General features: G+C 44.6%; 3 protein-coding genes across 3 annotated transcripts; 1 reads left to right on the plus strand and 2 right to left on the minus strand.

Moving 5' to 3' along the window:
* Window positions 1-3,674: 3,674 nt before the first annotated feature.
* On the minus strand, window positions 3,675-5,551 carry LOC109743156 (elongation factor 1-beta). Its single transcript, XM_020302232.4, has 6 exons — window positions 5,368-5,551; window positions 5,023-5,139; window positions 4,830-4,899; window positions 4,387-4,492; window positions 4,155-4,268; window positions 3,675-4,059 (listed from the first exon to the last, which is right to left on the minus strand). The coding sequence occupies exons 1-6, from the start codon at window positions 5,451-5,453 to the stop codon at window positions 3,896-3,898; spliced, it is 657 nt and encodes a 218-aa protein (XP_020157821.1). The 5' UTR covers window positions 5,454-5,551; the 3' UTR covers window positions 3,675-3,895.
* Window positions 5,552-5,726: 175 nt separating this feature from the next.
* On the plus strand, window positions 5,727-7,828 carry LOC109743158 (uncharacterized). The gene is given in 3 exon segments (XM_020302234.4): window positions 5,727-6,216; window positions 6,682-7,616; window positions 7,618-7,828. Coding segments are annotated over 3 exon segments (1,389 nt in total). The 5' UTR covers window positions 5,727-5,796; the 3' UTR covers window positions 7,652-7,828.
* A 5,437-nt stretch (window positions 7,829-13,265) lies between these two features.
* On the minus strand, window positions 13,266-17,245 carry LOC109743150 (uncharacterized). The gene is made up of 8 exons (XM_020302227.4): window positions 16,979-17,245; window positions 16,667-16,874; window positions 16,103-16,222; window positions 14,866-15,053; window positions 14,531-14,783; window positions 14,209-14,357; window positions 13,978-14,124; window positions 13,266-13,874 (listed from the first exon to the last, which is right to left on the minus strand). The coding sequence occupies exons 1-8, from the start codon at window positions 17,181-17,183 to the stop codon at window positions 13,750-13,752; spliced, it is 1,395 nt and encodes a 464-aa protein (XP_020157816.1). The 5' UTR covers window positions 17,184-17,245; the 3' UTR covers window positions 13,266-13,749.
* Window positions 17,246-17,862: the final 617 nt, after the last annotated feature.

The raw sequence follows: 17,862 nt of genomic DNA on the forward strand, positions 1-17,862 counted from the left end.
ACAAGCCGGGGTAAGGAATCCTCTCTAGTTTGGCCTGTTGGCAGACAAGACAGTGTGTTGCACAAACTGTTAGATAAAACCTTTCATGCCAGCCCAACGAAAGAGCTGATAAACACGGCGATAGGTGACAGGGAAATCAGAGTGCCTTCCCAAGGGGCTGTCATAGAAGGCACTGACTATTTTCTTGTGCAAAGCTGGATCAGCTCCAATCCAGATGCAACTGTCAACTCGGAGTAAACCAACTTTGAGAGAAAATTTAGCGTCAGCCTGAGGAGTAGTGGCGAGTCGTTGCAACAATTCAGAAGCAAAGGAATCATTGTATAGCTGGCCACAATATCATCGAGCCACACCGGTTGGGTAGAAGAAATAGCATGCAGCTCAGGTAATGTTTCACTCACTGAATGAGGCATGCGCGACAAAGCCTTGGCACCTCGATTCTCGGATCCTTTCTTATAGCTGATGGTATATTGTAAACCCAAAAGCTTGATTAAAGCCTTCTGCTGCCAACTAATGTGCAAACACTGATTAGTCAAACTAGCCAAACTGTGCTGAATGATGAAGTCTGATAACTGAAGATATTGACGCCAATGCTCCACTACCAGCAAGATTGCCAAGTACTCCTTTTCATAAACAGATAGTGTTTGATTTCTTGGACCTAAAGCTTAACTCACATATGCCAAAGCGTGACCTCCTTGCATCAGAACATCACCAATGCCCACATCACAAGCGTCGGTCTCCACTATGAATTTCTTAGAGACGTATGCATCGTCCAGATGCAGAGGCCGGGGGGTCGTCCTCCTTTTCTAAATAAATAAAAAATGAATTTCTTAGAGAAATCAGGAAGAGCCAAACCAGGGGATGTAACCATGGCGTGTTTGAGAGCAACAAAAGCTTGTTTTCCCACTTCTGTCCAATGAAACAGCACGCCCTTTTTAAGAAGGTTTGTAATAGGCCTACAAATGATCCCGTAATGTTGGATGAACTTTCTATATAGCTAGCTAGGCCCAAAAACCTTCTCACTTCCTTAGCGGAAACAAGAACTAGCCACTGTTGAATAGTGAAAATCTTGGATGGGTCTGTTGCCACACCTTGACCACTGATAATATGCCCCAAATAGCCCACTTTAGTTTGAACAAAGGCACACTTGGACAGTTTGACTTGCCACTGATGTGTTAACAGAAGTTGAAAAGTTGAGCAAGATGTTGCAGATGGAGCTCATAAGTAGGAATATAGATCAATATATCATCAAAGAAAACAATAGCACATTGTCTGAGGACTAGGGACAACATGTCATTCGTAGCACTTTGAGAAGTCCCTGGAGCACCAAACAAGCCAAAAGACATGACCAAAAATTCAAAATGACAGGTGTGAGTTTGGAAAGTTGTTTTGTATTCTTCTCCAGGTGCCAACCTGATATGGTGATAACCAGCTCGTAAATTCAGTTTGGAAAACTAGAAGGATCCAGCTAATTCATCAAGTAGCTCATCAATAACTGCAAAAGTAAATTTGCACTTGGCGGTAATTGCATTCAGGTGTCTATAATCAATCAATAACAGGTCTCCAGGTTTTATCCTTTTTCTGAACTAAAATCATAGAAGAAGAGAATGGACTATTACTGTGTCTAATCACTCCATTGTGAAGAAGTTCCTGAACTTGTCTTTCCAGTTCATCCTAAAGTGCAGAGGCAATTCTATAAGGCCTGAGAGAAACAGGAGTAGCACCAGGAATAAGTGGGATAGTGTGGTCGTACTTCCTTCTATTTTGGGACTAACCTTAAAATGCATGATGGCATAATTTTCTTTTTGTATGGTTATGATTTCAGGAACCTTCTAGAATCCAAGAATTGCGTGAAAAATCAAGATATCATATGATGACAAAGGCATGTAGAAGGGGGGTTGTGGGCAACGCAGGGGGCTCATGCCCCCCCCCCCCCCCCCCACACACACACACACACATGCGCGCACGTGTGCGTGCATCTAGGGCCTGATGTGCTCTAAGGGATTCAACAAAGAGAAAATGGGGTTTGTGATGTGTGACCTACAAACAAGTTGACTAACCTGATGTTCCTCGTCACAAGCACAAAAGTGTCAAATGAAGTAGCATGTGTTGTGGACAAGAGGACGATTGTATGGTTGAACCCATGCGAAGGAGTAAAGGCAGGGTTGTTTTGGAGATCATTCGTCTTTGTGAAGCATTGAAGAATGATTGTGTTTAGTCAGTACCTTGAACCATTGGCCCTGATCATGGATCAGCTGACCAGAAAATTAAACTTGGCTGAAGGCAAGGCGATTGTGCTGATGAATGGAAATGTGCGTGTTAAACAGCGAAACAACTAGTAGCCTTGATGGAAGCCATCAACGACATGAACATCGACGCCAAGGTGATGCTTGCATCAACCAAGGCATGTTGTGAAGGCATAACACTTGTTGGTCACTGCGCGGCACTCGGCGAGCAATCTTCAAATTATTCAAAAACACTCTGTTGGTGCATCGCGAGTAGTTCTCATTGTCTTATGGAATTCTTTTGTTGGAAGGCACCGATTGGCCGAGCATGTAGAAGCATGTACCCATCCAGTGGGGGGCCATGGCCCCCACAAATAAATTGCAAAATGTTACCCCCCTCCGTTCCTAAATATTTGTTTTAGAGATTTCAAATGGACTACTACATACGGATGTATATAAACATATTTTAGAGTGTAGATTCACTCATTTTGCTCCGTATATAGTCACTTGTTGAAATCTCTAGAAAGACAAATATTTAGGAACGGAGGAAGTATTTACTAGTGCATGCATATGCATATATCCATTATATTAATTTTGGTGCAACCTAAATACTCCAAAACTTCAACCCTTCATAATGTTGCCTTCACATAGGTCGAAATCTTGGTCTGCCAATGCAGTTAGGAGAGGTGATTTTTTTTAAGCATGAAAACATATAACAATATTGTACTTCCTCTGATCCAAAATAAGTGTCGTTGTTTTGATCAGATGGAGTATAATATCAAGAACTTGCTACATTCCTAAATTTCATATTGTAAAATAAATAAATTATCAGATAGGTAATTTTGGACTCTCCTCCTTTTGGTTACCATAGATCATGTTCTCTTTTGCCACTGCATATTCAAAATAGACTAATACATGTTCACAAACATGAAAACATTTACCCTAGTTTTGATATATATACCACTAAAAATATGTTATGTTTCATCCTAAATCTATTCCTCTTTTGGATGAAGAGGGGGGAGGGGGCAGGGGAGGGGCTGGTCTAAAGATACAAAGGGGTTTCATCAAATGTGGAGCAAAATTATGGTCTTTCCCAAAATTGTCATGGCTGGTCTTTTATTGGAGTGGGATTTGCTAGTACCAATCTATTTCTCATGGTTTGGTTATAATTTATCGTCATAAATTTACAAAATCGTGATTTATATCTGGCAAACTAACCAAAAGTGCAGCGCCTGCCCTCATGCTTCTCAAAAAAACACTAGATCCTTTGGGGATTCTAAAGTGTCAAGGGCTTAAGGCTGTGCAATCCTCTAAGTCACTGAAATGATTAAGCAACCGTACAGCGCTAGGCACGAGAGCTTCTTATTGCTTGGTGATAAGATTAGTTTCAAGTACGAGCTGAGATATGGAAAAACAGAAGTAAACAAGAACATCTGGATCATCCGATCACGGTTATCAAAGACTGATTTTACTCCACATGATAGATGTTTCGCCATTACAAACCGCTCAGCAGTTCAACTATTTAAAGGTAGCAGACATTCAAGACCAGGGCATCACTCAAAAACAAAACCAGTAGCATTTCTGTAAGAGGGGTAACTAAATGGGACGACATAATGTTTTCCAGATCGACCAATCCCAGTACCAAGAATCCAGCAGGTGGGCGAACAAAGATTCTAGATCTTGTTGAAGGCAACGATGTCACACGACTGGACATATTCGTTGATGGGCGCCTCACAAAGCACTTCCTCAATAAGAGTGTCGACGGACACAAGGTCATCGATGATCGTCAGCATGATCTGGAGCTTCTTGATGCCATAACCCACGGGCATAAGCTTAGCTGCGAGAGTGAAAGCACCGTGTTAACTTTGTCAAACTCTTGCATCAGTGAGCTATGATACAGATATACACTATGAAAAGAAATGAGTTCCTTACATGCACCCCAGGTGAGACCCTCCATTTGAACACTGCGGACAGCCTCCTCCAACTTCTTCATGTCAGTCTCATCGTCCCATGGCTTGATGTCCATGAGGACGGAGGATTTGCCACCTAAATAAAGCTTGGTGTTAGCACAAACTGGACAATGACAATATAAGCCAGACTACATGAATGCTGCAGGATAGTAAGTCAGCAGACAATTTAAGCACACAACACTAGTAGAGCTTACTTTCTTTCTTCTTTGCAGGCTTGGCAGCCTCACGCTCAGCTGCAGCTTTCTTGTCCTCCTCGGTCTCATCGCCAAACAGATCCATGTCATCATCGTCATCTTCATCCTGCAAGAAGGTCAAACGCATAATGCAGAGCAATAATTATATTCGAATTCAAATGAGGCCTATGAAGATTGACATAAATGTAACTGAGATAGTACTTCAGCAAACATTCATTAATGTGAAGCATTCAGAGCTTGGCATACACACAGTTATAATTACTAAAAGAACGATTATCATTCCCTCAAAACTACAATTTGGAGTTCTAGCACATGCTGCAGTCACTATAGAACTTATTAACGTAACAATAAAGCCTTCAAAGGGCAAATAAAAGCAACGGCTCAATTGCTCAAACTCTCAAAGTAGTAATTGACACAACAAACATGGACAAGCAGGAGCAAACCTTGGAAGCGGCAGGAGCAGCTGCAGCAGGAGCCGATGATACACTCACCCCAGAGGACTGGCCAGGGAACCTGCATAGTCAGCAAAGGCATTAAGAAACCATGCATATAATTACACCATTCGATAGGCCAGATTAATCTGCCATGCTAAGTGACAGCGTACTAAGATAGAACAGCACACACTACACTTCGTACCTTGAAGCAACAGCCGCGGCGACGGTGTCGTACCAGCGGGCAGCGTTCGGGAACTCGGCGCTGGGCTTCACGGGCACCGCCGCGAACACCTTGACGTCGTCCTTGGTGATCCCATCGCTGCAGAAGCATCACAAACGCTACTAATAAGCAAACACAGACCACATCCAGCCAGATAAATGACCAGATTTGCAAAATTCGAAACTAAGGAGAAGAGATCTCATGTTGTAGGCAACCAAATATCGCAGAGCAGATCAGTTCAAACCTAGCTAATCCAACTGCAGACCACTACGAACTGGCAGATCTGATCGAGGACAGCGAGTGAGTAGGGTAGGCGACTGTGCTCACCCGGAGATGTAGGTCTTGCCGGCGAGGTGCGCCTCGAGGGCCTTGAGCCCGTCGGCGGTGTGGAGGTCGGAGAACGTGACGGCCATCGGATCCGGCGAGCTCGGGGGCTTGTCGAATTCGCTGGGCGGCGGCGGCGGCGGCGGCGCAGGAGGCTAAAGTCCCAAAACCCTAGAGACCGAGAGGGGAATGCGGGGTAGGCAGGGCCGCCTATTTATATCTGGCGGCCGCGCCGGTGGGTCCCACGTCGCGCGCGCCCGTGCGATCTGGCATCTACGGTGGGGATATTCCCTGGGAAAGCTACACGGGCATCCTGGCCGCTCGATCGGATCTCCCGCCGTTGGACGGTTCAGATTCGATCGTGCCACTGGATAGAGCCCTCTGCTCCTTGCTCAGCTCCCTCGTCGCCTTCTCCGGCGAGCTCCCTCCCCCATGGTGTCGCTCGCCGCCCCGGCCTTCCACTCGCTGGCCTCGCAAGTCTCCAGGGCCTGCACCACGAGGGCGTCTTCGAAATGCGAGAGCGCGCCCGGCCGCCGTGGAGCGAAGGCGCGGCCTCGGGCGGCGGGGACTGCGCAGGCGGCGGCGGTGGAGGCGGAGGAGACGCCGAGGTTCAGGTGGGATGAGCTCGGGTCCGACCTGTCCGAGCCCCAGGAGCAGGCGATGCGCGGCCTGTCCCCGAAGCTGCCCAACCGATGCAGGGCGCTGATGCCGCGCGTCCTGTCGCTGTCCCCCGGCGATGAGAATCTCGGCGTGGTCCTTGCGTTCTGGGTGAAGGCCATGAAGCCCAAGAGGGCGGATTGGCTGCTGGTCCTCAAGGAGCTCAAGGCTATGGAGAGCCCGCTTCTCGCTGAGGTCAGTGGGCATTATTTTTCCCCCAAATCTCGTTGATGAATCTTTTTTGGAGCAAATGGAAATTACATGGTGCGTTTGCTGGATTGTGGTTAGGGGTGGTTGCTGAAGTACTAGAATCACCTAGGGAGTGATCATTTTTCATGATTATGAAGCAATTGAATTAGCTACGTACTTGAGAACCTGAAATGTCCTCTGCTTGTTGCTGCACTAGGTTGAAATCGTTGTTATTTTTCGGCACCACCATTGCCTGAGTGAGATTTTATTTGCTTGGAGAATGAGCATGCTCTTAGTTTACTCGCATCTTCTTTAGGGAATTTTGAGTTTAGAATTTTATGAACTTCTGATCTGAGCTCCTTACTGAACATTGAATTAGAAATGGCTGAACTTCTGAATTGCATCAATGGTGACTGTTCGCATTAATTTTATCGGCAATGTGACCTTACGAATGGACTGTGTGTTGGCTAGGTACTAGAATATGCACTGCTGGAGGATTCTTTCGAAGCGAATGTGCGCGACTACACCAAGTTGATGCAAATCTACGGCAAGCAAAATCTGTTGCGGGAAGCCGAGGAAGCATTCCAGGCCATGAAAGCCAGAGGCCTCCCATGTGATCAGGTCATGCTGACTGCACTGGTGGACATGTACAGCAAGGCCGGGGATCTCACCCGCGCAAAGGAAACATTCGAAGAGATCGTGTTGCTGGGCCTACCGCTCGATAAGCGCGCGTACGGTTCGATGATCATGGCCTACATCAGAGCAGACATGCTAGACCAAGCAGAAGATCTGATCAAACAGACGGAGGATCAGCAGGTCTTCGCAGGAAAAGAGGTCTACAAGGCTCTGCTTAGAGCATACTCGTACAAAGGCGATTCAGAGGGGGCGCAAAGGGTTTTCGATGCGGTGCAGTTCGCGGGGACGGTGCCAGACACAAAGCTGTGCGCGCTCCTGGTGAATGCCTACTGCCTCTCCAATAGGATCGACGAGGCCGTCTGTGTGACCCGAAACATGAGGAGTGCGGGACTGGAACCGTGCGACAAGTGTGTCGCCTTGATACTCAGCGCGTACGAGAAGGCCAATAGGCTGGAAGGAGCACTGGAGTTTCTGGCGGAGCTCGAAGAGAACGGCATCGTGATCGGCCAAGAGCCGTCGCAGCTGCTCGCGGCATGGTTCGGGAGGCTCGGGGTGGTTCATGAAGTGGAGCAGGTCCTGGAGGAAGTGAGTAAGAGTAGCAAGAGCAAGCAGAGTGTTTCAGTCCTGAAGGAAGGGACGAAGAGTAGGAAGAGCAAAGACGGTGTCAAGAAGGAATGGAGAAAAGGCAGAACGAGCAAACACAGCATTTCAGTACACCAGCAACCCAGCATTTCAGTCCAGATGAAAGGGGCAACCAACAGGAAGAGCAGAATCACTCAGTCCATTACCTCTGCAACTGAAGTGATTTTGTAACTCCAGTGCCATTCGCATTCATATTATGACAATATGTTTTCAGAAATCACATGCACAATCATGAGGAACCCCTAACCACAAGAGGCAGGATGCCAGGATCTATGTGAGTAAGTGTATGTAGCTGAAGCTCTAGTGCAGAAGAGAAATAAGATTCCACAAAACCAGGCAACGGTAATGTCAACTTAACATTAATACATCTTGTTCAAAAAATGAAAAGCAGACTCGAGTGCAACCGGGCTACTCACTAGCTGAACAGGCTCCTCAATTCATGCTCTTCTAGATTATAGACCTCAAAATGTATCCAAGTGCAGATAGAAATAACTTAGAAATATGATTTGACAAAACCAGGCAATAAAAGATCCTGAAGAACGCACATCCAATCAAAACATCTCAAGTGCTAATCAAGAAATGCAAGACCAAACTACTGTGGTGCAACAGGACTACTTACTATATGACGAAGCATGAATCGCAAAACATGCTCTAAACGGCAATAGTTGAACAGCCTCCTCAATCCATGCTCTTCCACATTATAGACCTCAAAAATGTGATCAGCACCACCATAGGATGAAAGATTCAATAGTCGAGACCTGATTAGATCCATGGTTGTACATAAATTGTACACTAGTAGATGTTTAATTTCATTAAGCAGAACAAAGAGGTTCTAGTCTAATCATCGCTCATCGGCCTCGGTTTTGGACTTCTTTTTTATCTTCTTCCCTTCTGTGGCTGTCTTAGGCTCAACATACTCTGCAGCATCACGGTTCTTCTTTTTCTTTTTCTTGTTGTCTCATCTTGTTCGCCATCGCCATTGAGCTGCCATCTCTTCATCCTGGGGCTCCTCTAGGTTGTGCTTCTTTTTCTTCCCCACCCCCCCCCCCCCCCCCCCCGCCCCCTCTTTTTTGGCATCACACAATTTTCTACCCCTCCTTTTGCTATCCTAATGTAAAAAAAATGATCACCATTTGTACTGTGAAACTGCTATGCACACGATACATGGGTCTATTCTTCGTTACTGAATTCTTCTTCACAATTGCTACTGCTACCGTTTTGCCTTGCTATCAATTATCTCTATCACTTGGGTTTAATATTGTGACTAGCAAGACAAGGGCTTGACAACCCTCTCGCTGCGGGGACAAGCATGTTTTGTGTGCCGGTGCCGCTCGCTTTGTTTGTTAGGTGACTCCTACTAGATTGACAACCTTGGTTCCTTAACTGAAGGAAATACTTGTTGTTGGGCTACTTCACCTTTACACTTGGGGGAATCCCAACCACTACTACAGGAAAAGTAATAACCCAATAAGATCTATATAGCTGAGTTTTTTCGCAAAAAGAAAAAGTATATGGTACTAATAATACATAGATAAAAACTCATGTCCTCGTCATTCTCGACCCATGAAGCCTATACGGGTGTTTGATTGGCCTTTTACTTGGATTTTTCACTGTGGCTTATAAGCCAAAAAAGCACCTCAAATATGTGTTTTTGGTACAAGAACGCCCTCTATATAGATTCGGAAGGATGGCATTCACTTTGCTAAAAAAAACAATGTGACTCACCCAGCTTGAAATTGTCGCGTGCTTGCATCTAGCAGTCGACCAATGTATGTATATTGCATATGACCATATTTAGTTTGTATTCTAATATATATTTCACTTTTGTGTATCAAAGATAAACAGTAATGATTTCTAACTATGCTTTGCAAATGTCAATCAACATAGAAAGACACAACATAATGCACGGGGCTGTGGCAACGGACGGATGAGTAAATTAATATATTTCATTATCATAACACTCAAAATACAAGCATATATTATCACTATATTCAAGATAATTTTAACTTAGAAAATTGCAGTGATGTGTCTAGCTATGTTGTTTTCGATTTTATGGTCTCATGGAACAGTAAAAAGAATTGGTTTGTCCGGTTTGCAAAGTCGGTATTCTCCTTTTATGCATCCTTTTAGATCTTTCATATGAAATATTCGTGCTAACTACATTTATTGTTTGTGCAGTATTGTCATTATTTGAGGAAGAAGTTTTTATAACTTATTTGCTAACTCACCCTAAAAAAGACTTATTTGCTAACTCCCATCTAAATAAGAATTAGTTATGTCTCATCTAACATCCCTGTCATCCGATCAGAGCAGGCTCTCACGTGTCGTGGGCGTGTTCCGTGTGTTTTCCGGTTTAACTGCTCGGGCCATTCTTTTCCTTGTTAGGCTATAGGTTATGTTTGTGTGGACAGCAGTTACGTTTGTATTGTTGTTGGGCTGCACTTCTTAATTCTCTTTTTTTCATTTCAACCGAAAGTTGAGTAATTAGGAACAGACGAGGGGTTGTGAAAATAGAAGCTACCATACGTGTGTCCCATGTCTTGCCGTATGTTCGGTGTCCACTTGTCGGCCCGTTCACCTCATCTTTTGTTGAGCCGTTTCGTGGCATGATCTCAAGGGTCACATTTCTTTTTGGCATGCTTTGTATAAGTTGAAGATACGTCGCTGCCTCCTCGGTTCCATTTGTCACCTTCTCTCTCCTATTCCCTTTTGTCTTGGAGTAGAGCCGACACGAGCACGATGGAGGGAGTTGAGTGGAGGTTTGATCTTGGTCCTCATGGTGAATAAGATGGCGATCAATGATGATGTGTGGAATCCTCAGATCCATGTTTGTTCCTTCCTCCCTATTTTTCATCTAGGGATTTTTGTGATTTTTTTATGATTTTCATCCAATGACTTTTTGTTCTAGTTGTAACTTCTCCTCTGACATGACATGTAACTGGGTCATCTTTTGTGTCCCATTTGCAAGGCCACCCCTTAATACACAACTGAGTTTGGTCCATTTTTTCCTAGTTGCAAGTGCATTCTCTCGACATGCAACCGGGGGTCCAAGCCTTTTTGTCCTAGTTGCAGTTCCACCCCCCGACATACAACTACGGGCCTGCATTTTTGTTATCCTGCTTGCAAGTCCATCCTTGACACACAACCATCTTTTGGGGGGCATTTTTTGTCCCAGTTACAACTCCACCCTCAACATGCACCGGGTCCGCTTTTTTCCTAATTGCAAGTCCACCCTCTATATGCAAATGGGTGTCGACCCAATTTTTATTCCGCTCAGTTGCAAGTCCATCCATGGCTCGCAACAGTGCCCGAAGTTTGTTTTGTCCCAGTTGTGAGTCGACCATCAACTCGCAAGTGGTCTCGATATGGGCCCAGCCATTATTATTGCCTCGGTTGCAAGTCCACTCTCGACTCGCTACCGAGTCTGACCCTTTTTACCTGCCTCGGTTGTAAGTCCACCCTTGACTCGCAAATGGCCCTGGAATTGTTTCGTCCCAGTTGCAAATTCATCATCGGCTCGCAACTAGGCTCTATTCCCCCGACCCTTTCTCCCTTAGTTGTAAGTCTACCCTACTCGCAACTGAGCCCGACCCTTTTTCCGTCTCAGTTGTAAGTCCACCATCGACTCGCAACTAGGCTCCAAGGTTTTTTCCCAGATGCAAGTCCAGCGTCGACTCGTAACTGGGCTCCAACTAGGCCGGTCATTTTTTTTGTTAGTTGCAAAGTCACCCTCAACTTGCAACTGGGCCCAACCCTTTTATTCTGTCTTTGTTCCGAGTGCACCCTTGACTCACAACTGGGCCTTTTATTTCATCTCAGTTGCAAGTCCACCCTCGACTTGCAATTAGGCCTAAAGTTTTTTTTGTCTAAGTTGTGAGTCAATCATTGACTCGCAGATTCTCTCGATCTAGGCCCAATCCTTTTTTCTACCTTAGTTGCAAGTCCACCCTCAGCTCGCAACTAGCCCTGAAGTTTTTTTGACTCAGCGGCAAATCCATAATCGACTTGCAACTCAGCTCGATCTGGGCCCAACCTTTTTTTTTGCCTTAGTTGTAAGTCTACCCTCGAATCGCAACCGAGCCCGGCCCCTTTTTCTGCCTTAGTTGCAAATCCACCCTTGACTCACAACTAGATCCAAACTTTTTTTGTCCCAGTTGCAAGTCCATTGTCGACTCGTAGCTGGGACCACCTTTTTTTGACTTAGTTGCAAAGTCACCCTTAACTTGCAACTAGGTCCAACCTTTTTTCCCTCAGTTGCAAGCTCACACTCGACTTGCAACTGGGTCCAAGATTTTTTCCTGCCCATTCAAACTGAAATGCCTATCTTTCTACTTGATCAAATAACTTGCTAGTTGTTTTTTCTTCCTTTTCAATTCTAAACGTAATTATACATATTTATGTTTTTTGGTTCTCTCCCAGAAAAAACAAAACATTTTCCTTTTTTCCTTTTTGTGTGGGCTGTTATTTTTTTCCTTCTCTTTTTTCCTTTTTGCTGTTTTTTCTTTTCCTCGTTATCATTTTGAATATTTATGAACATTTTGAACTCAATTTTTTGTCACTGTAAGTTGCATGTCCATCACCAAACACGCGAATGCAAGTATCACCCACGCCTCACAACTGCATGTTTTCAACGCGGGCGTAACTTGGGAGGCGAGAGTGGGTAGTTGCATGTCTCCTACTAGACATGCAACTGCAAGCGCTACCTCTGACATGCAACTAGGTCTGATCCATTTTTCTTCTCGGTTGCAAGTCCATCCTCGACACGCAACTAAGGGAGGGGGAGGAGGGCTACCCATTTTTTGTCCGAGTTGCAAGTCCACCCCAAGATGCAACTGGGTTCGCCTCTTTTGTTCTCCTAGTTGCGAGTCCATCCTTCATACGCAACTTGGGATGACCTATTATTTGTCCCAGTTACAAGTTTATCCTCAACATGCAACTTGGGCTCGACCCCTTTTGTCCCCGATGCAAGTTCAACCTGACATGCAACTGGACCTTGACCTACTTTTTGTCCCAGGTTCAAGTCCATCGTCGACATGCAACTGAGGCCCTGGTCCCTTTTGTCTCAGTTGCAAGTTCAGACCCGACATGCAACTGGGCAAGACACATTTTTTGTCCCAGTTGTGAGTCTACTCTCAACATGCAAATGGGTCTACCTCCTTTTTTGTCCTGGTTGCAAGTCCACCCCCGATACACAATTGTTTTGTCCCTAGTTGTAAGTCCATCCTCGACACGCAACTGGGGCGAGGTGGGTCGACCCATTTTTCATTGCAACTGGGTCGTCTTTTTTGTTGTCCTAGTTGTGAATCCATCATTTCATATGTAACTCACTTTTTGTCCCAACTGCAAGTCCATCCTTACATGCAACCCGGGGGAGGGGGGCTCCTTTTGTCTCAATTGTAAGTACACATCCGACATGCAACTGTGCCTTCCTTTTTTTGTCCCTTTTCAACTAGATTGTTCGAAACGACTTCTGGCATCATCGGAGGGATCGGAACCACATTCATAGGCCGACAATTTTTCTGGGGCCACTCGCATGTCCATAATTTAAAAACAGTCATGATTTTTTTGTTTTATTTTTAAAAAATCATGAACCTTTTCTTAAAATTGTGAACTTTTTAAAACCGCGACTTTCTTCATATTTGTGATTTAAAAATTCATGATTATTTCAAATTCACAAATATTTTTAAGTTCATGCACATTTTTTTATTTCACAAACATTTTTTACATACGCGAACATTTTCTAAATTCATTAGCATTTTTAATACTCACAAACATATTAACATGGTTGTTTGTGTATGCACTAATGCACACACGGAGATAGGCCGACTAGGCTGAACGAGGATTTGCTCCTCTGATCAGGGCGCAACCCGCAGAGTGCAAACAACACATCAAACACAAGTGACAAGCGGCAAAGAAAAGGCTTGCAGGGTAAAAAAGACAACGTCAAAACAACCACAGCAACAACACACAAGTGAAAAGCAGAATTGAGGAAGCACCAGACTACAATCTAATATGTCACTCAGATGTGGCATAACAATGTCTCATCTAGACTTAAACGAACCCATTTTATAATACTTCCTCAAGTATCGTGTGAATGAAGCTAAAGACATCCTTCCTAAAATTAGTTGGACTTCCATTATTACCCGATTGTGCCCGTGCTGTCTTTCTATACATGTGAAATTTAACACGCATTGTTTATATACAACTCCAGCAAAATATTTCAAAATCCCGTGCGTGGCATTCTACTAGTAGCATGTAGGACTACAGTTCGACGATGGCCAATCGGGTGCACAACGTCGAGTGCATAGCAGGCTTATCAAGATGCATAGCGTCATCATCAGCCTTGGAATTAGACTCCTTTTTCCAACCATTCTCCTTCTCCTTATCTGCAAAAGAATTGTTCAGGGCAACGTGTAAATTTACACATGTACAGAAAGACTTGTAAGTTAAGTGATTGAGAAACCGATGTATAAAGAGAAGTGCCCTTACCCTCCTCTGAGACTCTGTTCGTCATACCCTCAATTGCAGGGTTCATTACATCAAGGTTCTTGCGTGATGCAACATCCTTTTCACAAAAGTCTAATCTCTCCTCGACTTGTTCCCGCATCTTCTCACCGAAAATGGAGCTACTCATATCTGAAATTCATAACCCAGTGAGGAAAACAAACAGAAAGGGCAGTCAGGATGTTTAACCTTTGCAAACAAAGTCCTTCAACTAACCTGAATAACAGTCAATGCGTGAAGCCATTGAGCATTTACTTGCTAGGTATCTAGCCATTCTTCCCTTGTTCTTCGTCGATGCACGGCCAATGAAAGATGAGTGGAATATGTGGCCATACTTCGGTGTGTTTCCACCTGTTTTGAGAGCTCTGCAGTAAAATTAGGAAATCAATCACAACATTTCAGAAGGATAGAGGACAAAGTCTGAATACTTGACAAAACAGTTAGTGTTTGAGTATAAGGACAATTACAAATAAGAGAGCACGGCTTGAAAAAATAGGAAGTGGGAATATACATAAGCAGACCATTCGGTCACAATTACCTTCTCAGCGCCTTCTCAGCACCTAGTATCTGAAGAGTGGAGGAAGGTAATTTTGCAAGATTCGAAAGACTGCCAGCATTAGAGATTAACTGAGCTCCAACCCTTACACCAATCAATGACGTCAGATTTGGTGCAATATCATTCATCTTTGTCACCAGATACTCATAGATATTTTTACGGTACTCAGATAGATTCATGACCCTTTGAGCAAACTGTTGGACATTGATCAAATCAACTGGTGAAAGGTCCTGGCCTGAAAATAAAAAGAAGATTACATAAACTAAGCAACCGTGGAAACTACTGAGAAGCATACCAATTGTGAACATTGTTGTTACCCGTAGATGCCTTTGCTGCTTCAACAATTTCTTTTGCCTTGTCCTCATCTCCAATCAGATCTGCTAAAGCTGGAATGTCTTTCTCTGACAAATCAGATTTGTTTGCTACAAATTTGGCAAGCTTAGCATAAAGGTAGTTGTCATTCACGATTTTGACCAGCTCAGGAAAATGCCATCCATACCACTCCCTGCATCATGGTTAAGCAACAATTTAATACAACCATGCAACTAACACAACAACAGCGACAAATGTTCAAAATTAGTTACAGTGTCAATAAGTCTAAAAAGAAAAAAGATGTCATTACACCCACCTAAAGCCTTTAGTGTTCCCCGCAAAGAAAAGAAAGCATACATGGTGTAGGATAACTGTTAGTTAAAATTGACTTTCATTACCATAGGATATATTGTACTCCCTCCGTTCCTAAATATAAGTCTTTGTAGACATTCCACTATGGACTACATACGGAACAAAATGAGTGAATCTCCATTCTAAAATGCATCTATATACATCCGTATATGATCCATAGTGAAATCTCTACAAAGACTTATATTTAGGAACGGAGGGAGTAAGAGCTTATGTCACTGTCAGCCTGACAGTGACCTGACTGGACATGCAACTAACATAAAGTATTTGAGATCACGTGAATTGAGGAAATTTATCAAGACTTCGACACAATATGCAACTGAATGCACATAGTATAACTAGAGACTTGGGCTTAGGGTTTCTAATTATACTACCTCTTTTCCTGTTTATTAAGCCCACGCGTACCCCTAGATCGACAATTTGACCAACAAAATACTAGTTATATATTATAAAATTATACCATTAGAAACTTCCAAGTGTTGTATTTCTAATGATATAACTTTTGTGATATATAATTCATATTGCATTGGTAAAATTGACAACCTAGAAGCACACACAGGACCTATAAACGGGAAAGGAGTAGTAGCATATAGACCATATGATTGATGCCACTGATGTATAAAAAATCTGGTCATACAGATGAAATTAATCAAATTTCAGCTTTTTTTAAACTCATGTTAATAAAAAAAGGGTGGCACAACCAATATACTGACAGCTAAACTGGAAACATAATGAACAAATGTCGACTCTATCAGGACTTCTATGTCGCCATCAGCTTATCTATTTTGAGATAATCCAAGTCTCATCCCAACAGCCAAAACAAAGAACCAGATAGTTAAATTAAGCAAATTAAGAATAAGATGAGGGACCAACCTCACTCTCATGGTAAAGAAATTGACACCCTTATCAAGTGTATCCAACAGAAGGATAGTTTGAGTCACCATGTTATCCGCACTTGCCCTGCTATAGTTCTCCAGGTCATATGGCTGCAATGAAAAACCAACGGAACAGAGTTTACAAACAAGAACCAGAAAACACTATTATTAGCCTACAGATGGAATAAAACCCTTGAAGAACGATTAACATGTCAGCAACCAATTTGTAAACTTCCAGGCAATTCACTGTATGATCTATGTAAACTTAACAACTAGTGAAAGTGATGTGTCAACCATAAAAAGGTAGTAATTGTCCAACTCTCTGCACCCACTTCATGCAAAATCATAGTTCAATACCACCAGACCAGAGCATTAAAAAAATCCACTGCTGTAGAATCCTCTAAAATCAAATACACCAGCCACAACCCACAACTCAGACCACACTGTGTTTTGTCCTGCTGCACCTTACAGCTTTACAAGGCATCTTCTACGGTTCAATCTTGTATGGACAATGTAAAACATCGAAACTAGACGCAAATGCAAAATCCATTACCTTGAGAGTTGGTCAAACAACTGACCGAAGTGCAGCCGCACCGCACCAAGCAGTTCCTGGATATAGTCGTCCGACTGGCAAGGGATTCCGGTGGCCTCGGTGATGCGGGACCCGACCTTGGGCTGGGCGACGCCAACGGTGAACTTGCCCTTCTTCCACTCCTTGACCTTGGGCAGGTTGAGCACCAGGAAGTTTACCAACTCGTCGGTCGTGATCCCTGAGCCACCAAAAGAGCACCCACACGCAATTCGCTCGTCACGGGAGCCATAATTAAAGCAGGGAGGCTTGACACGAGGATTCCACCGGGGGAGGACACGATACCTTCGGAGACGGCGTTGCACTGGTTGGTGGCGTCGACGGCGGAGAGGAAGGGGGTGAACCTGGCGAGCTTGACGGCCTTGCTGAACCGCTTGAGGTCCAGCAGGGTGGGGCGGACGGCGTCCACGGTCTGCCCGATCTTGCGGATGCCGGAGGCGTGGAAGAGCGCGTACCCCGACGCGGACTCGAAGAGCAGGTAGAGCGCCATCTCGCCCGCGCGCTTCGCCGGCGACGACGGCCGAGGGGTTTGGGAGGCGGGGGCGGGGAAGAGGCTAGGGTTTAGGCGGAGGGATGTGGGCTTAAGCTTCGCCGGGGCCTTACTTTTTTTTTTCTCGAGTTGGATGCCGGGGCATTACTTAAACTACCACTTTTCGTGCTAGGGTTTCAAAAAACCACCACTTTTTTGTTTGTGACTGATACCTATCACTTTTTTCGTCGGCTGTCTCAAAAAACCCAAATCACCCGTTGCTAGCGTTTTAAACCGTTTTCTGACGGTCCGGGCCCGCCTGTCAGGCCACGTCAGCGCCGCGCGTGACGGCGAGGCCGTTAACGGCCGTTATTCGGACCGAGCCGGTGCGGTCGGACCGCACCCGCTCGCTCGCTCATTAAGTCGTCTCCCTCCCTCTCACTCTGCTCCCCGGCCCGCACTCATCTATCTCTCGCTCTCACTCTCCTCTCCTCTCTGCTCTTGGACGCCGGCGGCGACTTGCGCTGTGGAAGCTCCACCGCAGCCATGCCTTCCTAGAATGACGGGGATACGAGCTCAGAGGATGAGTGCGACATCACAAGCATGGACATGGCTCTTTGGGTAAGTTTTTCGATCTGCTGAGCTAGTGTTAGGGTTCATCTAGGAGCTAGATTAGGTTAGTGTTCAACTTGGTGAGCTA

This window comes from Aegilops tauschii, chromosome 2 (assembly GCF_002575655.3).
Source record: "Aegilops tauschii subsp. strangulata cultivar AL8/78 chromosome 2, Aet v6.0, whole genome shotgun sequence".
Lineage (NCBI taxonomy): Eukaryota > Viridiplantae > Streptophyta > Magnoliopsida > Poales > Poaceae > Aegilops > Aegilops tauschii.